Source organism: Pelmatolapia mariae, linkage group LG7, assembly GCF_036321145.2.
Source record: "Pelmatolapia mariae isolate MD_Pm_ZW linkage group LG7, Pm_UMD_F_2, whole genome shotgun sequence".
Taxonomy (NCBI): Eukaryota; Metazoa; Chordata; class Actinopteri; order Cichliformes; family Cichlidae; genus Pelmatolapia; species Pelmatolapia mariae.
In genome coordinates, this window is record NC_086233.1 from 56,536,265 (window position 1) to 56,550,919 (window position 14,655).

The 14,655-nt window shown below is 39.6% G+C and overlaps 1 protein-coding gene across 1 annotated transcript; it reads right to left on the reverse strand.

Annotated features, from left to right (window-relative positions):
* Nucleotides 1-756: 756 nt before the first annotated feature.
* Nucleotides 757-13,431, reverse strand: LOC134631493 (guanine nucleotide-binding protein G(i) subunit alpha-1). Its single transcript, XM_063479897.1, has 9 exons — nucleotides 12,925-13,431; nucleotides 10,159-10,201; nucleotides 8,352-8,493; nucleotides 7,049-7,206; nucleotides 6,786-6,914; nucleotides 5,821-5,950; nucleotides 5,584-5,737; nucleotides 1,890-2,083; nucleotides 757-1,794 (listed from the first exon to the last, which is right to left on the reverse strand). Exons 1-8 carry the CDS (start codon nucleotides 13,040-13,042, stop codon nucleotides 1,893-1,895), a joined length of 1,065 nt encoding a protein of 354 aa, XP_063335967.1. The 5' UTR covers nucleotides 13,043-13,431; the 3' UTR covers nucleotides 757-1,794; nucleotides 1,890-1,892.
* Between the last annotated feature and the right edge of the window lie 1,224 nt (nucleotides 13,432-14,655).

Here is a 14,655-nt window from a genome sequence, read left to right on the forward strand (position 1 = left end):
CAATTAAATACTTATGGTAAATATTCTGATTTCATGTACCCTCCCTGCCTGGTCCACCCCATTTTAAAAATCCTGGACACACCCCTGCTCATCTTATCCTGACTATTTTTTCTTTTTGTTAGTGTCCTCATCTCTACTGGCAGGGTGAGAAAGTGTGACAGCCTCATCTTTTGGCTGCTGGGCTGACAGGTTGTTCTTCCGTTTTGTGTTGCAGGTGCTCGGTGGGTGTGGTCATGTTCTCAGAGATTGTGAACGCCTGGGCTGAGTGTTGCCCTGTGTAAAACCACACTGCTTGTTCCCTCTAAGAAAATCAGCTCTGCTCCTGAGTCCTTTTCTTCAGTCTTCAAATTGCTTTCAGATAAGCTGAAGCTTCATAATACACTCATGCCTTATTTAACTGCATGTGCTTCTCCCCCCCGCCCTCATTCTGGAAAACTAAAATAATATCGGGTCAACGATTTAAAACTCTTACACATGTAATTTACAATGTAAATGAGAAAAAAAAACCACATGCAGAGTGTGTTTTGTGTATTTTTCCCCCTTGGGTTTAAAACCTTAAACAATGATCAAAACAGTTTGAGATAAAACATCTGTTATGGGTTTTTAAAGGTCTACATTTCTCAAAAGCATTTAAAAATGCTTCTTACCTTTCATAAAATAATAACACACACACACACACACACACACACACACACACACACACACACACACAAAAAAAAAAAAAAAAAAAAAAAACAGGAGGCAAACATGTTTTTTTGCATAAGTTGCCATGGTCTCAACATAGCAACCCTTTTATTAGCAAAATCATGGCGATTAGTCCACTAAAGTCCCCATCTCATGGAAACAGAGCTGAGGAGAAGGAGGGGGGGGGGGGGGCATGTAACTTTAAACCTTCACAGATCATAATGAGTAACAGTGCACTTGTAACCAAATCAGCTGTGTCTATGCACTGAACACAGATCTACATATGGTCCTACTGTCTGCTACAAGGCCACCATTGGCATCCTCTTTTCAAAGCTTCCCTTTCCTTCATGGTTCAATCAGGAATGTTTGCAGCAGCGCATCGACAAGGCGCACTTTTTGATTCGTGAGAGGAGCTCCTTTTTGGTCTCTTAGAAAAATAAAACTTTGAAAGAGGATGACAAGTAGAGGAATAAAGTCCCTTTGTTTTATATTGTGCACACACACACACACGCGCACGCTCACACACACTCCATCGCTCACATGTGCATTTGCCCTCGCTCGTATCACCCATGCAAACCACACATCAGTTTCCACACAGCTCTCACAGTATGTCAGCATCAGAGTGAATTGGTCTTGCTTGTTTTATACAAGGAGGCAAAAATATGTATATATAACAGTGAAGTGGCCAGAATTATTAAAAAAATAAACATAGTATGAATTGAAGGGACTCGAGAAGAGTTAAATGGTGGCATCTAAATAAACAAGTGAACAATGAAGAAAAAAAACACTGCAACTAAGGCATGCAAGGCACGAGCAACTACAAAAAAGAAAAGAAAATGTGATGCACAGACAAAAAAAGAAAAAGCAAAGGCCCCCCTTTTTACATACAAATAAAAATAAGGTAAAAGAAGCACATTTTAAAAATAGAGGAAAAAAAATCCCTGGCCATAGACAGTTGTACAAATATTTTACACAAAATGTTTTCTCTACATACCATTTTTAAACTTTTAGAGATGAACATAAGTTAATAAGAGGTTAAAAGTGACATCAGTCCAAGCTTCCTCCACTACTCTTGAATAAAGTCACTCATTAAACCGGACACCAAGCTGCCTGAACAGGGGGAAAAACAAACCAAAACCTGGTTAGAAGAGAAAATATGGCAGAAAATATGGCGGCCTGTTCACAGACAAAACATGAGACGTCACCTTTTAGAAAAGACCACAGTCCTTCAGGTTGTTCTTGATGATAACGTCAGTGACGGCATCGAACACAAACTGCACGTTCTTGGTGTCGGTGGCGCAGGTGAAATGGGTGTAGATCTCCTTGGTGTCCTTTCTCTTGTTTAGGTCCTCAAACTGGCACTGGACGTATGCTGCGGCCTCCTCGTAGGTGTTGGCGCCTATGAAGTGGGTGGGGATAAAGAGGAAATGGAAATAGAGGGAGAAATGAAATCTAAAACCTGTTCCGTCTTTCCACTGCCATCATATAAGTTAAAAAAAAAAAAATGCATAGATGCACTTATTTTTCAGTTTCTCATCAACTGAATATGACTGTGCACACTTTTAGAGTTCTACTTAAAACTATAAAACTTAACGCCCTGTGAAAGTTGTTCCTTTGCTGACCTCCAGTCGTTTCACTCTGCAGTGATGTACAGGTTGAGTGTCAGTGTTGTGTGGTTCAATGTTCAACGTTCAACAGGCACCTGTCCTGAGCTCAGTCTCAAATAAACAGGATGCACTACCCAGCCGTGAAGGCTGTTAAATAGTAGTTTCAGCCTGGTGTCAAGCTGCAATTTAATTATGCTTTCCAAAAATGGTGCTCCAGTGTCAATTCAGATTTGTTGTTGCCCTTGTTTTTCCTCCAACCTGGCTGCAGAATATTTACTTCTCGGCTGACTTTGTTTATAATTTGACATTTATTCAAGCAAGGGTTTCACCTGACAGGTTACGGAGAATAACAGAAGGGCAACAGCATGTTTTACTATAACTCTAATTCCAAAAAGAAGTGCAGGTCTCACAAACCCACATTTAATTTTGTTCAAAACACAGAAACAGAGGAGATAAAACTAGGATCACTCTGAGTTTGATTGCAGCAACATGTCTTGAATAAGTTAGGACAGGGTAACAAAAGGCGGGGGGAAACAAACAGACAAACAAAAAAAAAAAAAACCCTCCCAAAAACCAAACATCTGAATTACAATTTTGCTAACAAGTCAATCACTTTGGTGATTAGGTATTTAAAAAAAAAGGCAGTCTTAGAGAGAGGTCTTCTAAAAGTCCTGACAACTTCACAAGCAAGAGTGGCCCATAGATCAGCTGTACACTGCCTCCATCTGACAGCAGAGCTCCCTGCAGGCAGACAAATCATCCTTAGACTGGAGAGGACAGCATATGCGCTACCTCTGCTGGACCGCAAGTCCTGCTTAAGCAGTTAATCCGGGGGTTCCTGGGAGTTCCCTGGAGTTCCCTGGCACTGGCAGTGTCTCACAAGTCACAATTACAGATAAGTGGGCTGGCAACAGTGTGGCTGACTTCACAAAGGCAGATAAAACTATACAGCAAGTAAAATACCAACAGGTAAGACACAATACTGAAAGTATGATGTGTTTAACTGAAAGTGAAAGTGGCACAGTTGCTGCAGGCAAATCAGCGATTACGTGTGTGAGAGGAAAGACGCTGGACACTAGTTTAGTATTAACAGCACTGTATGTGTGAGGGCTTTAGCTGTTTTGGTCGGTAAAATGGGAAATCTGTTATATTTTAATAAAAGTCTTGCATATTTGAAGAAAAGGAGGAAGGCAAACTGTGTGAGTTAACACACAGCTCTCTCAATAAAACACAGGAGAACCTGATGGATTATAATCGAGTGCTCAATCAGATTAATGTTTAACTGAGTGTTTGTTTTAGTTTTTATTCTTTCAGCTGCAGCCTCTGTGGTGTTTAACATTCTGAGTGTAACACGCAAATATTAAAAACAGAATCCAAATGTGGGCTTAACGCTACAATAGGTGAAAATTTGATTTAAAGTACAAAGGCAGCCTACAAATATTTATGCTTACGGAACAATAATATTATTAACATTAAATAAATTATTTGCAGAATTTATAAAGACTTTAGTCCCTCATAGTCTCAGTACACAGGCATCTAAGGAATCTTCCAGGAATGACAACACAATTATTCGGAGGACTGACTGGTCAGTAGGTGGTGATTTCATACATGTCCATCTCTAATATGGTTCACAGCAGTGGTCCCCAACCTTTTTTGCGCCACGGACCGGTTTATGCCTGACAATATTTTCACGGACCGGCCTTTAAGGTGTCGCGGATAAATACAACAAAATAAAACTAGTACCGGTACCGAAAAAATAGAAGATTTATTCATAACACACGTGAAAAGACCCAGGAAAACCGAGTTAACGATAAAAACGATAACAAAATAACGCTGAAAACCGATAAAAACCCTGAAAACCATACATTTCACACCTGAGCCTCAACTCTCGCGGCCCGGTACCAAACGACTCACGGACCGGTACCGTTCCGAGGCCCGGGGGTTGGGGACCGCTGGTTCACAGCATCAGTTACCATGGCAATGCACCCAGTACAGTGGTCTGATGAAGAGCAGGTGTGCTTGAAAAGTCATACACTACATGCAATAAGGAAACTGATTGAAATACAGGAAACTCAGCGTTAAAACTCAATTTAACTGGATAAGCCAAAGTCCTGCTTCACAGTACAGGCATCTGGTCTCCTCAGTACCCAGACATTTACACACTGTTAGAAGAAGAGGTGATGCCACACAGTAGTAAACATGGCCTTGTCCCAGCTTTTTTGAGCTGTGCCTTCAAATTCAAAATAAGCCAGTATATTTCCTCAAATAATAAGTGTTCTCAGTTTTAGAAGTTCACAAGATTTGAAAATCACTGCATTCTGTTTTCATTCATATTTTTTACACAGCCCCCTTTTTAAAAATGAAGTTGTGCTTTAAGCTCATGGTTATTACTTAAAATTTCTACTTGGAAAAATTAAGTCAATACTGAGGTCAAAATGAACAACATCTGGCTTTATGAATTGAAAAACTTTCGCTTAGTATCCCAGCTGAGTGTGATTTTTTTTTTTTTTTTTTTTTTTTTAAAGTTAACGTGAGTTATCAGTGTGTAAAATAAGGAAGTAAACGGCCACCACAAAGTAATGAGAAGTGTGACACCAATATTACTGAACTGGTTCTAAAAATTCAACCTTTACCAGCAGAAATAAAACACGACAAACCCCACATCTATTTTAGGCACAGAAATGGTCCCTTGAGTGAGTGTACCATATTTGGAAACCATAAAATGTGCTTTCACAATAAATACAACGTGACCCGACGAGCCTCCTAGGGAAGAAAAGGTTAAAACTCTTCTACTGAATCTCTGGATCCTTACGTCACATCGATATAAATAGATGATGACAGCATGATGTTACAGATATGGTGTTCTAGTGTAGATTCATATCAAAATCATGGCTATTTAATCTGTGAACCTGACAAAAATGCATTGTTTAAACATGAAGCAGCCCACACAGCTCCAGAGCAGAGCAGTGGGATAAAACATCTGTGTCATCTACAGGGCCTGCCACACCTTTGTGTAGCTACAAAACAAGTTAGGCTCTAAAAGCAATAATTACAGGATTCTGACAATATAAAGGAATCCAAATATGACTTAGTCATGTTACACAAAAACAACAACAGTTTAAATAAGAAGGTTACATTTTTCTACACATCATTACAAATCCACGATTAAAAGCCCAAACCCTGCATACATAGTTGGGCTTAATGATTTATATACCCCGCCAACACACAAAGGACATTATTTGCATGTATAAAGCACCAGCTCTGCATGTCAGTGTTTGTTTATATGACTCACCTGCATACTCAGGGAAGCAGATTGTAAGGGGGCTCTTTTTGATCTTCTCCTCAAACAAGTCCTTTTTGTTGAGGAAGAGAATGATGGAGGTCTCTGTAAACCACTTGTTGTTGCAGATGGAGTCAAACAGCTTCATGCTCTCGTGCATTCGATTCTGAGCGAGAGGAGAAGCGCACAGTGATTACCGATCAGAGACGTACTAGTGGGCAGAGTGTGCTGGGGTCAGACAGCTCTTACCATTTCCTCGTCCTCAGCCAGCACTAAGTCGTAGTCACTCAAAGCCACGCAGAAGATGATGGCAGTGACGCCCTCAAAACAATGAATCCACTTCTTCCTCTCTGATCTCTGTCCACCAACATCAAACATTCTGAGATCGCAGAAAGATATTGTTAAATAAATGCAACTCTCACACACACACTCACATGATCTGGGTGATGACATTTTCACACAAACACACGCAAATCTTTCAGAATGTGTAAAATACTGTGGACAGCTGTCAGAGCTTTTAAAAGCCGCTTTTTCAGTTAGTTTTCAAGAGTATGAAGCTACTGTGTTCTTGCATTCAGTGTGATATTAGGTGACGAGGCTACACGCTGGCCGACCACTCGTAGCTTTTCATCTTTCATGAACAAGGCATCAACTACTAGTGGTTGCCTCACATTGGAACAGCAGGGCATCATCTATCAAAATGCAAACTCCTGAATTTGCTGATTCTGATCCTTGCAATATGCACTCTCTCTTACTTTTTAAATATAGATTTATGCATAAATGTTAGCTGGTGGCTGGGTCTCCGTGTGTTTATTTGTGCACCTCAAAACATGACGAGCAACACGTTTCAGCTTTTTCTGAAACTATAACAATGCAAATGAGAGACCTTTGACACCAAATGATTTTATGAGCTATGAAAATGAGGAAAGAATTGATGGCTATAAGAAAGCCATAAACCATTACCTACTACATGTCACATTTTGGTTCTTGGAGGCACTCCTGTCACAGTATTTGGTCTAAATTGTTTAGTATTAGTGCATCTGAAGTTTTCTATCTTTTTTTAAAGCTATGAGCCATTTTGGCTTCTAAAGGTTAACAATCATAAATGAAAAATAAAGGCAGGCATATCTGAGTCAGTGTAGACTTTACATGGAGCACCACGAGACACTGCTGTGTTTAAACAAAACTAAAACAATGATGGTGGCTATACTCACTTGAAGTGCAGGTCCTTGAAAGTGAAGTGTGTTTCCACAATACCGGTAGTTTTGACTCTGGTCCTCAGCACATCCTGCTGGGTTGGAACGTAAGCACTGTTGGATATCCTGTCCAGGTCATTTAGGTAACTTTGGGAAGAGAAAAATCAACAAGAGAAAGAAAGATTGGCAACAAGCTAAAGCACTGACGTAAGAGCGGGAGTTATTCTTCCAAGGACAGTCCCCTGCTGTTTGAAGTATGCGTGTCCGTGCATCCTACTCACTATGCTGCAGAGTCGTTGAGCTGGTACTCTCGGGAGCGGCTGAAGCAGGCTTGAACTCCTCCATCTTTCCACAGCCGTTGGATGACCCCAGCCAGTTCACTGGTCATGAAGCCCTCTTCTGCTGAGCCCGCCAGGACGAACAGCTGCCGCGCGTCATCCTAAGGACACAGAGACACTTAACTGAAAACAGCCTAAAGAAGGTTAACTCATTATCAAATAGAAACAAAGATTTACTAGATTTGTTTTGCTAATTTTTTTCTATATTTAGAAAGATCACAATTTAGCTATTGTCGTTACTCCTTACCCGAACGGGCCGTGCAAACTAAAGTGATAAATTAATAATTAATTAACTGTGATTTTCCCGGTCCTTTCACCTGTTATACTTTACATAAAATTCGATTTCAAAAGGGGCTCAGTGTCTAAATGCCAGAGGTAAAAAACCTTGATATTTGAGAGAGCATAAAATAAGAAAAGAAAGGCTTCAGGATTAAACTTGGTCACGATGAGAGAGCCAGGCCAGTCACGCAGACACAATGACTAGCTCTTTTGTTATGCCAAGAAGGGGAAAAAAAAGGAAAAAAAAAAAAAAAAAAAAAAGGAGAAACAGATTTGCAAAAAGAAACAGGAGTCTGTTTAAAAAAAAAAATCTCCCAAACAGGATATTAATAAACTACACTTGTGAAAACAGAAATAAAACAATGGCCACAAAGTCTCCAGTGAGAGAGAAAAACAGAAATGTTGCCTGTTTATTATAAATCAGGCTATAATAACTTTGCACACTGGATTTATTACATGGACTTTGCACATCTTCTACTTAAATTTCCTAAACTCCCCCCTCCCACCCCACTGTCCTGGTCATAATCTTTAAACATTTCTTAATTTCTGTAGATAGTTGGGATATATTCTTATTTTGTGAATTTATATTAATATTTATATAGGGATGTATGCATTATACATACTGTAAATATTATATATTCTATTTCTGTACCATAGTTTCGGGTTTTTTTGGCATCATCACATGAGGACAAATTTCTCATTTGAAACTTTTGACAGGCAGCACTTCACTTCATTATGAAGACTGAGGTAATGAGCTATCTGGACAATGCAAAGACAGTCCTCATCATAGTGAGCTTTAGCTTTAAGAAGACTTTTAAATGTGATATTAAGCACAGACCAGTTTATCCTTTTTTTTTTTCTAGAAGGTTGCAATGCAAAGAACCCTGCCCATAAGGCAAATGACTAAGCCGCTGTTACCACAGACAACCTGTGAGGTTGTCTGGATGCTGCGTTTTCTGTCACTTACTGCTCTGGCTTGATCGGCAAAGTCAATCTTGAGGCGTCCCATGGCTCTGATGATGGCAATAATGGACTGGATGGTGTTGCTGTAGACCACAGCCTTGTACTGCTTACACTCCTCCTCTGAGTAGCCTGCTTCGTGGATGATCCTGAAACACAAAGAGAGAACATTAGCAGCCGTACCACAGTTAATTCTAATTTCATACAATAAGTACAAACAATGGGATTCAATCTGTTCTTTAAATGCTGGTAAACTGGTTGATAGTTAACATATCAAAATAGATTATAAAATGTATAAATAATGGTCCATTTCATGTTAGAGATTGCTATTAAAATCTGCAACAAGGCCAAACAAGCAATCAACTGCTTTAGAAATCCAGGAGATACAAGTAAATGCTGCTGCTCATCTGGAGTCAAGTTTGTTCTAGCTCAGTTTTGGTCTCTCCCAGCTCCCGAGGGAAATGTCTGGCTCATTAGTTGCCTAATACTCCACCATGTTCACAAGCTAAGTGAGCCTGGTGGCTGCTTTTTTGTTTTAATAGAAATGACACAATGTGTGAACCAACCTAGTGGAGCAACCTTCTCAGTTAAACAATGGGCTGAAAGTTGGTACCAAAGCTCTGTCAAACTGAGACTTAAAAATATATAGAGAGTTATACTTTTACTGATCACTTGTATAATTTGAAAGATTAACCGTACTTATTAAAATCACATTCTAATTCAAGCTCTTATGCCTCTATTTTCTTTAGTGTTTATTCTTAGACTATTTTTAGAGTAGTACCGCATCATTTCCAGTTGAAAATAATCCTTATTTATTTTTCGATGAGATATGATGCAGGTTCTCAGATCATCTTAAGCATTGTAGCTCTTCCCCCTTTGAGGACATTTATCTCTGATTGGCTGCTCCTCACAAACTGAAGGTCTAAACGACAGGTATGTGGGGCTTATGTATTCACAGCCAGAGTGGTGTGCTTGAGATGACAATATTAGGAATACCCACTCTGACATCATACAGAGACAAGAGCAGAAAAAATATCTTAAACTGCGTGTCTGGAGCAGTCTGAAGCCTGAGCTTCTGGCAGCATATATGACAGATATTAGGTAAAATAATAACAGAACAACTTTAAATTTTTTTTTGAGTAAGCCTCTACTCAATTACTTTTTACTGAATGTTTTTGGGGGAATTAAAAATAATTAACTATGGGACAGTCTGCTTAATGACTCGCTGCTTTTTATGTATTTTTTTAAGGTTTTATGTTTAAGTTTATGGTCAAAAAAGGCTTCTTAGATTTGCTACACCTGCATTTCCTTACAGTGTAGAAAAACAAAAGGTGTATCATTTAAACTGCACCTATTTTAAAAAAATAAATCTCAGATATTTAAATCTAGAGTTAAAACATCTTTGCCCTGAAAGAATGGGAAAATAATTTAGAGAATAGATTATTTCTTCTTCTTCAGATTTGACTGTGTGTGTCTCCCATGTTGTAAAATGAGGATGACACGCCCATTAAAATAGAACATTTTTTGTTGCCTGTGTGGGAAGGAAATGGTTGTGCTCCGCATATTGCCTATTCACCACATGGTGTATTTTATACTCTATGTTTAACATTAAAAAGAACAAATATTTCCATCACAAACTAAAATTGAATTTCTAATTATCACAGTTGCATTAGATAATCCATACTCTTAATGCATCATAAGGGAATTCACTGAGATTGGCACTGGTATGCTGTGATTACCTTTTTTAATAAAAAATACATCAAGTATCTTAGTCCTTGATGTATTCTAAACTGTATTGATTCATTTGTACTTACTTCATCTGTTTAACAATGGTACTCTTCCCAGACTCCCCAGCACCTGAAACACAGAACAGAAGTTTGAGAAAATTACAGCAATCGTGTTAATTATTTCAAAACAGAAGCAGGTACGGTGCAAACCTACAAAATTACATTAAATGCCAACCAGTGTGAAATAAACACACATGGTTTACCTTTAAACACCAAACTGCATGATTCATTTTGAGTATCTGTGCAGCCCTACATTTAAAACACTAAGATAAGTTGATGGTTTATGGTGCCAGACTAGCTTCCGTTAAATGCACTTTTTTCAAGTTTTAAGTGAGTCTTGCCTGTGGTGTATGAACACCCACAGCGTTGTCTGAGGTCAGATTTAGTTGAGTCACAAAGCGCAATTGGATTAATCAACTGGATCGTCTCGTCAATGAGATTAAAGACAGCTTAAACTTCCTTGTGTTAGAAATTCATCCCATACCAGCCTGGCAGGACTCTGAACTGCATCTCCAATGATTTATGTATGACTACAACACAACGCTATATAAGGCAGTGTGATACCACTACTGCCTTTTAGGTGACACATATCAAAATATAAGAAAAATACAATGCTGTTTCATTTCACATAAAGCTCAACAACTCCATCTGGGATTAAGGCATGTTTTAAGATGAGCACACAACATTTTAATTAGCTTACCCCTCCAGGGACTTTTAGTTCCCCAGTGGCTGGAGCGATTTGCCACTTCATCATCCCATATGATAAACAGCAACACACAATAGAGCTACCAGTACTGAAAACATCACTTAAATTTAATTTGCAAACACGATTGCGCCTGACTGAGTTGCTGAAATTGAAGGGATAATAGAAACCAATTATGACAAAAACTGGTGGAGTAAAATGGTTAATGTTTTGCCACAGAGACGAGATGACAGGGAAAACAAACTCCACATTTATAAAATGCAGATATCTCTGCAGTTTTTCCACCTCTGCTGCTTTTTCTGTCATTTGTTTGCAAAAATAATGCTACACAAAAATAAAAATCTGTCTCACATTTGCATTTAAGCTGCTTGCAAAAACTCTACAATTAAGACAGTCCTCCCACTCAAAGCAGTGATTGCAAGAGCCTGTCATTTGCTGATTACTGCATTATTGCATACATCCCCAGTGGGGAAGCATTACAGAGCAGCAAACTGCAGTGAGAACATATCAGTCTCCCTCAGAGATGTGAACATTACACCAGATATTCAACGTCACAAATGTGGATGTAAAACATCTTTGTGTTTAAACAGATTAGCCAGACCATTAGATGATGAATCCACAAACCAAACTCGCATCTCATGCAGGTGGTTGTGGGAATCGTGACAGGTAAAAGCACCATGAAAATTCAAATAAGGTTTCATCTCAAATGACGCACAGGCTTGACAACGGGACGTATGGGGTTGTGAAGCCATGCTGGAGAATAGCTGGTGCCACAGCCCTGCTTGAGCAGAGATTAGCTGCAAGACGCAGAATAAGACTGCATTTTCAAAAACAGCTTGCAGACTGCATGGCTGTGGCAGGCATCCCATTAGCACGCACTAACCGTTTCTGTCGTGCGTGCATTACTGTCAGCCCGGCTGCATAGGTTGCTATGCAACCTCTACCCCATCTATCCATGCCGAGATAGGCGAGAGTGGTCATGTAAGGAAGAATGGAGAGGTGTGGCAGCTTTCCTTAAAACCGTGAAATAATCCTGGAGAAATGTGACATGCGGTTATGTTAACTGGAAGCTTATCTATGGTTTACATCCCATAATTTGAAAGCTGGGCCATAACATTTTTTTAAGCAGCATTAGTAGTTTAAGTATGCAATTTTCTGAACATATTTGCATGGTAGGCCAACATATTCAAATGGCAGCACTAATGCTTCCCCCCCCCCATGGACACAGCATTGGGTAATGCAGTTTTGGATGACATAAGAGCAAGTCATACAGAGATACACAAACAGGTATAGATACAGAGGGTTTAAATTGTGTGTACAACGCTTCAGAAGAGCAAACATGTCTCGCAGGAGGGGAGGGGGGGGGTATTATTCGAGACCTGTTGAATAGTGGAGCTCGCACATACTTTAATGCTGTTCCAACAGATAACAACTTTAACACTGCTCACAAGTGTTCGTTTCAAATATTTGCTGGATTGTAGAGATAACCGATCTAGGGCACGTCTACTTTCTTTTTAATTTACGTCATGAAGAAACAGGAAGGGAGCTAGCTAGCTATTACACTTTAAGCCATATTAAAAGATGTGCTATTAGTCGGAGTCACTAAAGACAGCAACACAGACACTTGTTTACAGAAAGTTATTGATGCTTTCTGACGGCTAACAAATCCAAGCTAGCACCGAGGCGTTACACTAGCTAAGCAGCTAATTGCTTAGTTAAATTAGCTTACCGACTTACCGCTGGGTATTAGCGGTTTGCTTCTGTGGAAGCAACTAATCAGTGTGCTCTTATCTAGTGTTAGTTAACAGCACAGTTACAATTAGAGTTAATTCAACAAGGGATAAACGATAGGAACTCCACTAGCTCAAACTTTTTTTAGCTAACACCACCGTACCATTCAAATAAAGCCCCGACATTTCCCCACCTTTGCCTCTGTTGCTTCATGGGCTGGGTAAAACTTGAATTTTAGCAGCTACAAAAACTTATTTAAACCTTTATCGGGTTGTTTTTACGCCTGGGCAACGAGAGTCCCACAGAAACACACAGACCCAGTCCCCGTCCCTCCCTCGGTCCGTCCATCTTTCTCTCACCAAGCAGGAGCAGCTTGACCTCCCGGGCAGCCTTTTCTCCGTCGTCTCGCAGATTCCTGTCGATCATCTTGCTCCGCTCCTGCGCCGCCTTGTCGTCCGTGCTCAGCGTACACCCCATCTTTGTCTGCTCCTCTACGGACCTCCGAATAAATACAATAAACGCACACGAAAACACAACTTTTGACTACGACTGCAACGACATGCAAAGGCTACCGAGTTAGCATCCAGTGGGGAGGAGGAAAAGAAGGAGGAGGAGGGGGCAGTCTGTCTAACAGTTAAGACTCAAACACGCCCTAACCTCGCACTCAAGCTCCGGATTTATCAGCCGAGGCTTCTCAGATAACAGTTAAAAAGCAAAGTGTCGCGTTTCTGATATCTTCGTCTTGGGTTTAAATTAGTCGACTGGTCAAGCAGGTGGAGTCAGTCACATTAAAGCAAAACAGACGGCACCATCTGCGGAGCAGTCCGAAAAACGTTCGCTTCCTGTGTTCCGCTCACATACCTGCAAACTGCGCATGCGCGAAACGCAACAAGCTTCTTCTTTTAAAAAGCAGAAAGCTTATTTTTGGGAAGTGACCACTGTGGAAAAAGAAAGAAAACCACGAGACACAGAGTCAAAACTCGAAAGCATTCACGCTTTATTGCTTAATTTTTAACAGTTTAACAATTTTGAAACGTTCCCTAAGTGAGTTTAAATTCAGATTACACAAAATTAACTCAACATGTACTAAGGCAAAATGTGAATTTACAGATTTTGTTGGTAATTTACTTATTTTTTATTTAGATAAAGAAAACAAAAAAACGTTTATTTACAATTAGAAAAGTAGAAATATAAATTACAGTGGTACATTTGTGGTTATCTGTCTACACTTATCATGGGTGTGCATGTCATGGCAATTTCAGGATTTCTTTGAATTGTTCTTTTTCCAGGGTAGATTGATTGTACAGCAGACATTTCTAAAGACTTAAAAAAAATTCTCTAATCCATACAGGGTCAGAATTATACATAGAGGCTCAAATAAATGCTTATACACTCACTTAAATCTTTCAATAAGTGGTGCTAAAGGTTCAAAGGTGTCTTATTTGTGCTTATGACTGACTACAGCTGTTATTTTCTCTTTGCAGCATAAAAAGGATTTGCTTGACAACACTAATTGGACACAATAGCAGATTTAAACAAGTCACGAAAGTCTCTAGGAGCCATTTCCAGACAAACTGTCACCCTCAGATGAGAGGAAATGGGTTAGGATGTTTAAGTACAACTTAGGAACCACCATGTCTCAAGCCTGCCATGAACTGGAGACTGCTGAAAAACCAGGGTCACTGGTCACAGTGAAGCAAGTTTTACATCACTGTGAACTGAGAGAAACTCCTGCTCCAAAATCAGAACCTTAAGCCAAATTCCTTCTGGGCAAAAGTACTATGGTTAGTTAGACAAGTATTGAGCTATTTGGCCACAAAAATCAAAATCTCTGTCTAAATAAATAAATAAATCTGGGTAAATTCCCAGATGATTAAACACGCAGCTATTTTGCTGGTAATACCTGAAATGAGTAAAGAAAATCAGCAGCCTATTTATGCAAGATAATTCATAATTTTATTGGGGGGGGTTATATTGGTTGGGTCTGACTATTGGGGGGGTCATAACCCCCCTGGAAATTACGCCCCTGTCCCAAACGCACACAAAAAACTGGTTTTGGAATGGATAAAGTAGGCTAACATTAAGTTTCT